General features: G+C 42.3%; 1 protein-coding gene across 2 annotated transcripts in view; it reads right to left on the reverse strand.

The window, feature by feature from the left end:
• Window positions 1-13,245, reverse strand: part of slc22a15 (solute carrier family 22 member 15) — a 58,081-nt gene that overhangs the window by 7,978 nt on the left and 36,858 nt on the right. For both annotated transcript variants that reach the window (XM_034185152.1, XM_034185154.1), the window contains exons 6-9: window positions 12,329-12,458; window positions 9,250-9,310; window positions 3,634-3,797; window positions 1,503-1,643 (exon numbers count right to left, since the gene is read on the reverse strand). In XM_034185152.1, coding sequence (XP_034041043.1) covers window positions 1,503-1,643; window positions 3,634-3,797; window positions 9,250-9,310; window positions 12,329-12,458 — 496 coding nt within the window. The remainder of the gene's footprint in view (window positions 1-1,502; window positions 1,644-3,633; window positions 3,798-9,249; window positions 9,311-12,328; window positions 12,459-13,245) is intronic.

Genomic DNA, 13,245 nt, shown 5'->3' on the forward strand with positions numbered 1-13,245 from the left:
AGGTTTGAATAATCAGGTCCCATCTTATCTTAGGGACCTCGTAGTACCATATCACCCCAATAGAGCGCTTCGCTCTCAGACTGCAGGCTTACTTGTAGTTCCTAGGGTTTGTAAGAGTAGAATGGGAGGCAGAGCCTTCAGCTTTCAGGCTCCTCTCCTGTGGAATCAGCTCCCAATTCGGATCAGGGAGACAGACACCCTCTCTACTTTTAAGATTAGGCTTAAAACTTTCCTTTTTGCTAAAGCTTATAGTTAGGGCTGGATCAGGTGACCCTGAACCATCCCTTAGTTATGCTGCTATAGACTTAGACTGCTGGGGGGTTCCCATGATGCACTGAGTGTTTCTTTCTCTTTTTGCTCTGTATGCACCACTCTGCATTTAATCATTAGTGATTGATCTCTGCTCCCCTCCACAGCATGTCTTTTTCCTGGTTCTCTCCCTCAGCCCCAACCAGTCCCAGCAGAAGACTGCCCCTCCCTGAGCCTGGTTCTGCTGGAGGTTTCTTCCTGTTAAAAGGGAGTTTTTCCTTCCCACTGTCGCCAAGTGCTTGCTCACAGGGGGTCGTTTTGACCGCTGGGGTTTTTCTGTAATTATTGTATGGCTTTTGCCTTACAATATAAAGCGCCTTGGGGCAACTTTTTGTTGTGATTTGGCGCTATATAAATAAAATTGATTTTTTGATTTGATTTCCTTTTTTCTTGTTGTTTAATGCTGACTAATTATACTGTATTTCTTGTCTTTCTGATGTCTGATTCTGTTTTTTTCTCTCTGTTTAAGGTGCAGCTCCATCCAGAGATGGGTGTGGTATTTGTGCTGGAGACCCTCCTGTCCTGTGCACCAACAGCATTTCCTGTATATTCGTTTTGTGAATTGTTCTGTAATTTATGTCTGTATCATGGCCCAAGCAGAGGGTCACCCCTTTGAATCTTGTCTGCTTGAGTTTTTCCTTATCACTGCTGCTCTGGGGGTTAGTAAGGTTAGACCTTACTTGTGTGAAGCACCTTGAGGCAACTCTGTTTTGATTTGGCGCGTGATAGAAGTGAAAACAAACTGAAATTGAAATGAATTATTATTAATCTGCATATGGACCTGTGCACTATTTTGCTCCCAACAACGTAGGCGAGCCAAATGTGCACAATGCGCGTTCTTCAAATGGACGTCAATGCTGGACATAAACAGCAGAAAACGCCTTTTCCACACCACTTGTGTTCATGCAATATTAACACAACCTGGGGTCCGTTTCCTGACTCCAACCTCACATTTGAGCTTCGGAAAGAGAACAGATTTCATGAAGCAGAAGAAGATTACTGCAAGTTCCTGAACAGATAGATGACAGATTTCAGATGGTCTGTCCTTCCGTTTGACTTTGAGACACAAACTGGTTTCAACCTCTAAAATGTGGGGATTTGCTGCTTTGGAGTCTCTTCTCGCCCTTGTTGACTTTAGATCACTGATTGTTGGCAGCAAAGTGGAACGAGGCGTTTGTGTGAGTGCGTCTCACCAGTGTTTGTTGATGAAGTACATGCAGAGCGGGTAGGCGGGCAGCTCCACCAGACCGTACATGGCTACGTTAATGTACGGGCTGCCTGATGTCTCACCGGCTCCCATGGTCAGACCGTAGTACACCAGACTGCACACGTACCTGCAAACACCATCCAGAAATAATACTCACTCCTCAGTCAAACACTTAATTGCACTTTCAGTTTTATTAACGGGTACAAACAGGAAATCACTTATGCAGCACGGCGTGTCAAAGTCAAACCAAAAGAGCGCCGCTCAGCATGTTCCGCCATCTCAGAGGAGTAGGCAAAAAAAAAGTACACAAGCAAAATAAAAATAATCTGGGATTATTTGGAGGTAGCCAAATACGATGGATGTGATCTGATGGATCACATCAATCTGACACGTTTCTGAGAACTGGCGCTGTCTTCATTTGTAACTGTTCAACTTACATGTTGAAGCATCTCTCCTGTGATTTTAAGGAGTCCACATGACTATCAGTCTGTTAAAAAAAATGTAATCACTCACAACCCACCAGTGGGTTTGAAATGCATGTTTGCTCAAAAATAAAAAGCTCCAAAAGCCATCATTTACCAGAAATGGTCATCAGGTATTCAGATTTCCCACCATACTTGAACTAAACATCCATCAAAGACGATGAGAGGGTCCGTCACCCTGTCATTAGGAGGGTGCTAACTAGAGCACAATAGGTGCTAATTAGAGCTATTGTTTAGTCACTAGCCTATAGCAGTCTGCCTCTCGGTAGGAGGGGTCTGGTTAGGTGTAAAACTCCAGCTTTTGTGACTTCTTGATTATTCTTCTCTACAAGAGTCAAGACAGAAGTCAGACTACCAGAGCAAGAATTTTAGCTGAGGAAGCTTCTGCAATTTGAAGCGAAACGTCCTCACGTCAAGCAACCCAGTCCAGTCGAAGATTCAAGCTTCTCTACTATCAAAGACGTCTGTCAAGAAAAACATGACTAAATCTTAAATTGATGAAATGTTGTCAACATCATTTTATTCTAAATGTCTCACAGTTTTTTTTTTCTTAAACCAAATCTAACCTGTGCAATCCAGAGACTGTTAAAAACAAAACCTGCACTCTGTGACACCTTCAATGACTCTGCTGGAAAGACAGATTTAAAAACAAAATAAAATATCAAATAATTCAACTTGCATATTTTTCTACTTTAATGTTCTAACTGTTATTCTGCACACAAAGACATCCAGAAACGTCTCAGCATTCAGAAGGTCAAATACTGGACAATAACTAGTGTCACCCAGACAAGTCTGCTCATGGACCACAAACTACTGGCATGTCGAGACTTGACTGGCCCCCGGGCTACCAGTTTGACACCACTTATCTTAAATGACTACATTAAAGCTAAAATTAGCTTTAGTTACAATTGATATAAAATGCAGGTCAAAGGCAGAGTTCAGAGCAGTGAGACGGTTTTTCAGTCCAGGTTTATGTCCACGTTTTGTGCATCACAGGAAGCTGACACCACAATGCCCAGGTGGACTGTTTGTTTTATTGTATTTGTCCCAGTGTCACAGACCAAATGCCCCCCCCCAAAAATTGGTTCGCCCTGCCTTCACTGCAAAGGCATCATTTCAGACCAGAGCAGCACGTCTGAGACTCTGAGCGATCAAATGTTTTAATGTGATTATTAACCATCAGATGACAACGTAAAACCTCTTAAATCATTCTAAAGTCATTTTTCAGGAGAAACGAGGTGAAATTCTGTGATGCTTTGAAATGACCGACGTGCATTGAACACATCAGCTAGCAGCTCGTTTAGCCACGGTGCTCTGATCACTTCATTCGTCTTTTATGATGAAATAAAGCTGAATTTATGTGGAAATGATTGTTGTACAAACGCTTCAGATATCTGTCGCTGAGATAAATGATGACTGGAGGCAGTCTGAAGCAGAAACGAGGTGAAAATTGTTGAACCGCGGCTGATGACGCATGCGCAGTGTAGGCAGGGTGGACTGATTTTTAGGGGGGGACCATTCGGTCTGTGAAACAGGCACAACCTGCAGCAAAGAAAAACTGTTTTTTTCAGCATGAATGGAAAATTTTCAGAAAGATAATTTGCATCAATCTGGTCTTCTGAGGTTGACACTGACCAGATGTACATGAGCACCATCGTCCTCCAGCGGAGGACCGGATGGACCGCCAGCTGCAGCAGCCCCACGCCGTTGTTATGGTTACCGGCTTTGGAGACAGCAGCACGCTGCAAAATCAGGTTCTTGATGGGGTTCCCATTTCTCAGCGCCATGTAGTTCAAAACCTAACAAAAAGTAAATAAATAAAAATAGTTCAAAACCTCAAACCGCAACAAAAACAGGAAGTTCAAAGAACATATTCAACATAAATAAAAACACTAAATGACAGTCAAAAATAAAATGTGAGCAAAAAATGGTAAATGGACTGCATTTATATAACATTTTTCCATCTGCATCAGACGCTCAAAGCGCTTTACAATAATGCCTCACATTCACCCCGACGTCAGGGTGCTGCCATGCAAGGTGTCACTACACCGGGAGCAACTAAGGAATTAAGGACCTTGCCCAAGGGCCCTTAGTGATTTTCCAGCCAGACCCAACATTTAACCACTAGACCATCACCTCCACCCCTCCCCACCCAAAAAAGTTGTAAAAAGTTTTAAAATACCAATAAAAAAACAAAAACAAACAAACATTAATTATTTTATATTTTGAATTTTGAAGTTGCTGTTTCCAAACTGAACAGCAGGGCTCACTTTTAAACCTGAAAAACATCTAACACATGAGTATATATATATATATATATATATATATATATATATATATATATATATACACATATATACATACACATACACACACACACACACATTCAACAAAAATATAAACGCAACACTTTTGGTTTTGCTCCCATTTTGTATGAGATGAACTCAAAGATCTAAAACTTTTTCCACATACACAATATCACCATTTCCCTCAAATATTGTTCACAAACCAGTCTAAATCTGTGATAGTGAGCACTTCTCCTTTGCTGAGATAATCCATCCCACCTCACAGGTGTGCCATACCAAGATGCTGATTAGACACCATGATTAGTGCACAGGTGTGCCTTAGACTGCCCACAATAAAAGGCCACTCTGAAAGGTGCAGTTTTATCACACAGCACAATGCCACAGATGTCGCAAGATTTGAGGGAGCGTGCAGTTGGCATGCTGACAGCAGGAATGTCAACCAGAGCTGTTGCTCGTGTACTGAATGTTCATTTCTCTACCATAAGCCGTCTCCAAAGGCGTTTCAGAGAATTTGGCAGTACATCCAACCAGCCTCACAACCGCAGACCACGTGTAACCACACCAGCCCAGGACCTCCACATCCAGCATGTTCACCTCCAAGATCGTCTGAGACCAGCCACTCGGACAGCTGCTGAAACAATCGGTTTGCATAACCAAAGAATTTCTGCACAAACTGTCAGAAACCGTCTCAGGGAAGCTCATCTGCATGCTCGTTGTCCTCATCGGGGTCTCGACCTGACTCCAGTTCGTCGTTGTAACCGACTTGAGTGGGCAAATGCTCACATTCGCTGGCGTTTGGCACGTTGGAGAGGTGTTCTCTTCACGGATGAATCCCGGTTCACACTGTCCAGGGCAGATGGCAGACAGCGTGTGTGGCGTCGTGTGGGTGAGCGGTTTTCTGATGTCAGTGTTGTGGATCGAGTGGCCCATGGTGGCGGTGGGGTTATGGTATGGGCAGGCGTCTGTTATGGACGAAGAACACAGGTGCATTTTATTGATGGCATTTTGAATGCACAGAGATACCGTGACGAGATCCTGAGGCCCATTGTTGTGCCATACATCCAAGAACATCACCTCATGTTGCAGCAGCATAATGCACGGCCCCATGTTGCAAAGATCTGTACACAATTCTTGGAAGCTGAAAATGTCCCAGTTCTTGCATGGCCGGCATACTCACCGGACATGTCACCCATTGAGCATGTTTGGGATGCTCTGGACCGGCGTATACGACAGCGTGTACCAGTTCCTGCCAATATCCAGCAACTTCGCACAGCCATTGAAGAGGAGTGGACCAACATTCCACAGGCCACAATTGGCAACCTGATCAACTCTATGCGAAGGAGATGTGTTGCACTGCATGAGGCAAATGGTGGTCACACCAGATGCTGACTGGTATCCCCCCCAATAAAACAAAACTGCACCTTTCAGAGTGGCCTTTTATTGTGGGCAGTCTAAGGCACACCTGTGCACTAATCATGGTGTCTAATCAGCATCTTGATATGGCACACCTGTGAGGTGGGATGGATTATCTCAGCAAAGGAGAAGTGCTCACTATCACAGATTTAGACTGGTTTGTGAACAATATTTGAGGGAAATGGTGATATTGTGTATGTGGAAAAAGTTTTAGATCTTTGAGTTCATCTCATACAAAATGGGAGCAAAACCAAAAGTGTTGCGTTTATATTTTTGTTGAGTGCATATATAAATTTATTTTATTATGTTAAACTACAACCCCAATTCCAATGAAATTGGGATGTTGTGTGAAATGTAAATTAAAACAGAATACAATGATTTTCAAGTCCTCTTCAACCTATATTCAACTGAATACACCACAAAGACAAGATATTTAATGTTCAAATTGATAAACTTTGTTTTTGTGCAAATATTTGCTCATTTTGAAATTGATGCCTGCAACATGTTTCAAAAAAGCTGGGACAGTGGTGACAAAAGACTCGGAAAGTTGATGAATGCTCAAAGAACACATGTTTGGAACATTCCACAGGTGAACAGGTTAATTGGAAACAGGTGAGTGTCATGATTGGGTATAAAAGGAGCATCCCCAAAAAGGCTCAGCCATTCACAAGCAAAGATGGGGTGAGGTTCACCATTTTGTGAACAACTGCGTGAAAAAATAGTCCAACAGTTTATGAACAATGTTCCTCAATGTTCAATTGCAAGGAATTTAGGGATTCCATCATCTACAGTCCATAATATAATCAGAAGATTCAGAGAATCTGGAGAACTTTCTACACGTAAGCGGCAAGGCCGAAAACCAACATTGAATGCCCGTGACCTTTGATCCCTCAGGCAGCACTGCATTAAAAACTGACATTGTGTAAAAGATCTTACCGCGTGGGCTCAGGAACACTTCAGAAAACCACTGTCAGTTAACACAGTTCGTCGCTACATCTACAAGTGCAAGTTAAAACTCTACCATGCAAAGTGAAAGCCAAACATCAACAATATCCAGAAATGCCGCCGCCGTCTCTGGGCCTGAGCTCATTTGAAATGGACAGACACAAAGTGGAAAAGTGTGCTGTGGTCTGATGAGTCCACATTTCAGATTGTTTTTGGAAATCATGGACGTCGTGTCCTCTGGACAAAAGAGGAAAAAGCCCATCCAGATTGTTACCAGTGCAAAGTTCAAAAGCCAACATCTGTGATGGTATGGGGGTGTGTTAGTGCCCATGGCATGGACAACTTACACATCTGTGATGGCACCATCAATGCTGAAAGGTACATCCAGGTTTTGGAGCAACACATGCTGCCATCCAAGCAACGTCTTTTTCAGGGACGTCCCTGCTTATTTCAGCAAGACAATGCCAAGCCACATTCTGCACGTGTTCCAACAGCGTGGCTTCATAGTAAAAGAGTGCGAGTACTAGACTGGTCTGCCTGCAGTCCAGACCTGTCACCCATTGAAAATGTGTGGCACATTATGAAGCGCAAAATATGACAACAGAGACCCCGGACTGTTGAACAACTGAAGTCGTACATCAAGCAAGAATGGGAAAGAATTCCACCTACAAAGCTTCAACAATTAGTGTCCTCAGTTCCCAAACGCTTATTGAGTGTTGTTAGAAGGAAAGGTGATGTAACACAGTGGGAAACATACCACTGTCCCAGCTTTTTAGAAACGTGTTGCAGGCATCCATTTCAAAATAAGCAAATATTTGCTTATTTGCAGTTTGAACATTAAATATCTTGTCTTTGTGGTGTATTCCATTGAATATAGGCTGAAAAGGATTTGAAAATCATTGAACTCTGTTTTTATTTACATTTTACACAACGTCCCAACTTCATTGGAACTGGGGTTGTATGACAGACAAATAAGGAACAACATGTAATTTAAATCTATAAATATATTTTAATATTAATATTATTTTAGGTCATTTTAAATTTTATTACAAAATTATAAATCAAGGGGGTCTTTTGAGGGGGTGGGGGGGTAAGTTTATTTTAAAGACCTCTCAGGCCCCACCTGTAGTACCTTGCTGGCCCACCAGGAGGAGGTGACCCACACTTTGGGAACCACTCCTTTAAAAGAGTTAGATGTGAACCAGCCTCAAAAATGGACTCATCAGCAAAACGTGTCAAATATTTCAAACAAAGCCATTCTTAACTCGTTAGAAATGTGCGTTCTGCAGATGCATTAGCAGGGCTGGTTTTTGAAGACACAGCGGCATGTGGGCGTTCCAGACACGGCATCATCACAGACCCACGCTCAGGTCCAACCTGATGGCTCAGTGTAACACAAACAACAGGAATAAATACTAATCAAAGCTCATTTTCTGCCTGGATGAATGAATTAAAACCAGCAGGATTTTTTATGCTTTTCACAAACACGCAAAAAGGAAACCGATTCAAACATCAGCAGATAAAGTGACACTCTTGTACGTCGCACAAACCTCTCATAATCAGATAACGGTTGTTATCTGATAAAGCGTATCATGCTTTGCTGTTTACATGACCTCTTCATAATCAGATAACGACAGTAATCAGATCAAGTTTTACATGTGCATGCAACCACAGCCAGTGATGCATAAAGAGATGGAGCCTTGGTGACACTGTGTGACAAAAAGAAGCCTAGACACGCCCCTCTCTGAGTCCGAACCAGGTAAGCTAACAGGCTAGCCTCAGTTCCAGTGCTTATTAAAATCACATTTTTGTGGGCTATGTGGTGGTTCTCACAACAATTTCATTTGGCATTAAAAGTTATGAGCCATTTATTTTCTCACTAATTGTGCATTAACGAGGCTTAATGGATCAGGCTACCAATAGCTGCTGAAAGTGATAACACAGCATACAACATTAAATACAAAGAGAGTTTCACTCAGTGAGAACATTACAGCAAAGATGTCTTAGATGATCCGTTAGAACCTTTCACTGAACAAGACAGATTGTTCCAGTGTTTGTAATAAAATACTCCAAACAGACAACAACACAACAGCCAGCAGCCACTGTCACTCAGGATGGCCACACCCCCAATTATACAGAACTTTATGGCTTAAAATGTCTTAAACTAAGAGTTTAACAAAAGAGCCCCCACCCCCCGCACAGTTGTCATGAAGGAGGAAACTATCTATAGAGACCAAAACTGTTTTTTCCTATCAGGCTATAAACATGTTTATGTCTGCTCTAATGTTGGGCATTTTAACATGGGCTTCTATGGGAACCTGCTCACTTGTGGAGCCTCAAGTGGCCATTCAAGGAAGTTCAACTTGTTCTTCTTCCAGTAGGTCTTCATCTGAGCCCGTCAAAGCTTCCTGTTTTTAACTCGACGTACATGTGGATCAGGTCTGATGAACTGATCTGGTCTGGTGCACACTTTCACTCTGACCACGGCATCATTCAAACAAAATTCTTTTTCAGCATCTTAATAAATCAGAAAAATAAAAAACAGAGTCAGATAATGAGTGAGCGCAGGTGTGATGAAGACATTTACCTCTTCAGCTTCGCTGGTGCGACCCTGAGAGTACAGCCACCGCGGAGACTCTGGAAGACGCCTGAAGAAAGAGTTTCAGAGTCATCAGAAGCAAACTGAAAACCATGCACGCCGTTTTCTGGTGGACAGTAAACATTGTGTCATGAAGTCTACGTTACAGGCTGTAGACATAAGTATTTTGTTAAGTTTAAAGCTTGAGTCCAAGATAAAGAAACAAAATGTAAAAGGAAGCACTGGTCTAGGTTTAATCCTCTGGGACCGACGCCGTTGTATACGATGGCTAAGACCAAGTTTTGCTAAATTACACTCAACAAAAATATAAACGCAACACTTTTGGTTTTGCTCCCATTTTGTATGAGATGAACTCAAAGATCTAAAACTTTTTCCACATACACAATATCACCATTTCCCTCAAATATTGTTCACAAACCAGTCTAAATCTGTGATAGTGAGCACTTCTCCTTTGCTGAGATAATCCATCCCACCTCACAGGTGTGCCATATCAAGATGCTGATTAGACACATGATTAGTGCACAGGTGTGCCTTAGACTGTCCACAATAAAAGGCCACTCTGAAAGGTGCAGTTTTATCACACAGCACAATGCCACAGATGTCGCAAGATTTGAGGGAGCGTGCAGTTGGCATGCTGACAGCAGGAATGTCAACCAGAGCTGTTGCTCATGTATTGAATGTTCATGTCTCTACCATAAGCCGTCTCCAAAGGCGTTTCAGAGAATTTGGCAGTACATCCAACCAGCCTCACAACCACAGACCACGTGTAACCACACCAGACCAGGACCTCCACATCCAGCATGTTCACCTCCAAGATCGTCTGAGACCAGCCACTCGGACAGCTGCTGAAACAATCGGCTTGCATAACCAAAGAATTTCTGCACAAACTGTCATAAACCGTCTCAGGGAAGCTCATCTGCATGCTCGTCGTCCTCATCGGGGTCTCGACCTGACTCCAGTTCGTCGTTGTAACCGACTTGAGTGGGCAAATGCTCACATTCGCTGGCGTTTGGCACGTTGGAGAGGTGTTCTCTTCACGGATGAATCCCGGTTCACACTGTTCAGGGCAGATGGCAGACAGCATGTGTGGCGTCGTGTGGGTGAGCGGTTTTCTGATGTCAGTGTTGTGGATCGAGTGGCCCATGGTGGCGGTGGGGTTATGGTATGGGCAGGCGTCTGTTATGGACGAAGAACACAGGTGCATTTTATTGATGGCATTTTGAATGCACAGAGATACTGTGACGAGATCCTGAGGCCCATTGTTGTGCCACACATCCAAGAACATCACCTCATGTTGCAGCAGGATAATGCACGGCCCCATGTTGCAAAGATCTGTACACAATTCTTGGAAGCTGAAAATGTTCCAGTTCTTGCATGGCTGGCATACTCACCGGACATGTCACCCATTGAGCATGTTTGGGATGCTCTGGACCGGCGTATACGACAGCGTGTACCAGTTCCTGCCAATATCCAGCAACTTCGCACAGCCATTGAAGAGGAGTGGACCAACATTCCACAGGCCACAATTGGCAACCTGATCAACTCTATGCGAAGGAGATGTGTTGCACTGCATGAGGCAAATGGTGGTCACACCAGATACTGACTGGTATCCCCCCCCCCAATAAAACAAAACTGCACCTTTCAGAGTGGCCTTTTATTGTGGGCAGTCTAAGGCACACCTGTGCACTAATCATGGTGTCTAATCAGCATCTTGATATGGCACACCTGTGAGGTGGGATGGATTATCTCAGCAAAGGAGAAGTGCTCACTATCACAGATTTAGACTGGTTTGTGAACAATATTTGAGGGAAATGGTGATATTGTGTATGTGGAAAAAGTTTTAGATCTTTGAGTTCATTTCATACAAAATAACTTTTGAATGATATGAGATAGAAACTTACTTTTTTTTGTTGAAAAGTTAACTCTGTGGACTTTCAAGCCAGTTATCGGCCATCTTTGTACTCCTCATAGAAGTTGTGTGATGACGTGTGCAATGTGAGTGTCCAATCCGTCACATGGTTTTCCAAGATCCAATCGTAGGGCAGACTTACCTCACGTGAAAAGCCAAAGATCCATTTTCAGGAGTGATATGTTACTAGTTGGCCCGTTTGAATAGCCCCCTGGGTGCTCCAATGAGTACAAACTATTAGTACATGCTCAGTGTGCCCTGCGCCATTACGCACAGCGATCAGTGAAAGCAGGAGCAGACGGAGAGCCTCTGATGACAATCTCATGTGCTCAAACAAAGAGTGTGTGAGTGTGGATAACTCTGTTGCTTTCTCTGCGTAAAGCACTGTTTACCATATCAATGGGCAACAAAACGCATAGACCATTTTGTATGTATTGTTCAAAATGTGCATTTGTGTTTATTGTTTGAACCTTTTTGTTGTATAGTCTTTCACACAAGACCTCAAATTACCTTTATTAAGTGTCAAAACAGTTGTTTATTATCGTTTGCTGTGTGTTTTGAATAAATGTGTGTGGAAAATTATTTTTCGCTTTATTTTTTCCTTGCCTATTTTTGATTGTAAACCTTTATTACACTTATAAAACACAACAAAAACATATATATTCTGAAAGCACATGTCCTGAAAAAAAAGAGACAGAAAACTTGATTGTGGGATGCAGGGAGAGCTGTTAACAGCAATAATAAAACATTTATGCCATGCAAGTAAACTGTCCAAAAAATGCCCTCGGACCCCAGAGGGTTAATACACTAGCTAACCAATAACTGGTAATACTAGTTAGCTAATTACTAGTAATCAACCTGGTGTTTGGTGGAAATCTACCATTTGAAACAACCCAAAGCTTTGTTGGTTTTAATCACCGTGTGGTTAAATAAAGGACACTCCCACAGAATATACTGGATGCGTCTGTAGACTGAACATGTGAACCATAATTCACAGACTGAAGCAACATGGGGAAGAATAACAGATGTTTTGTCTTCAAGTTTGTGAAGTGAAATTCACTCCATTTGTTTTATGTGTTTTAACGTCATGCTTCTTTAGAGTTTCTGTAATTGTTTGTTTGGTGACGTGCAGGAACTAACACGGCTCTCTGAACTTACACACACAGCAGGAAGACGATGACGCCAAATGAGTTTGACGTCGTCACCAGGTCCCTCCATGGTCGGACGTAGTAACCCAGAGCGCCAAACAGGGCGATGCCAACCGCAAACATCATACTGGTCAACGTCCCTGTTGGGAAAAACAGTATGGGTACATAAGACAATTATCTAACAGCAGAAAGTCCACTTTGAAGATGCTTTCAATCACTCTTGAACTGGAACATGACTGGAAGGGTTCTTTATTTTGATCTGTCAAGCTTTCATCAAGTCACATCAAGGCATAATTCATCAAATCACATAAATCAAAGGCTTAATGTAATGTCCCAAATATATGAAAGTGTTTTTTGTTTCTAAGAAATACAGCTGAAGAAATGGGGTCATGTTATATTCGGGTTCTAGGCTTTTACTTGCAGTGAACATCTGCAAAACTAGTACCTGTGAAATGACCTGCCCCACTAACTAGCTTGCAGTGTTGTACGATGGACACACACTGAAAAGAGAGCACCTCAAAAGCTGACCACATTATCCAGCACTGAGGAGAAATGATAATGCAAACTTTAACATTATAGCAATAAATGTAGCACAATCAAATGACTCTCAAGCAGCCAAGAAATGTGACATGAGAGTGTCATTTTGGCGAGCACAAAAACACTCCCTTAAAAATGCTAACAATCAGGAAAGCTTACAGTGGTCCTTAAAGTGACAGTGTGTGATTGGAAAAACAAATAAGGGGCTGCCAAAAATTGGGTTTTTATTCCTAACATTTTTAAATAAAAGGCATTTTCTTAATACAAAAAAAGATTTAGTCTTCAGAAAGTCTTTTTCCAAAAGTCTGTCCTGAAATAGGGGGTAATCTTATAATCAAGGTTGTCTTGCATTTGAAAAGATGTGGTAATTTGACCAAATTGTTCATTTAA

This window comes from Thalassophryne amazonica, chromosome 13, assembly GCF_902500255.1.
Source record: "Thalassophryne amazonica chromosome 13, fThaAma1.1, whole genome shotgun sequence".
Taxonomy (NCBI): Eukaryota; Metazoa; Chordata; class Actinopteri; order Batrachoidiformes; family Batrachoididae; genus Thalassophryne; species Thalassophryne amazonica.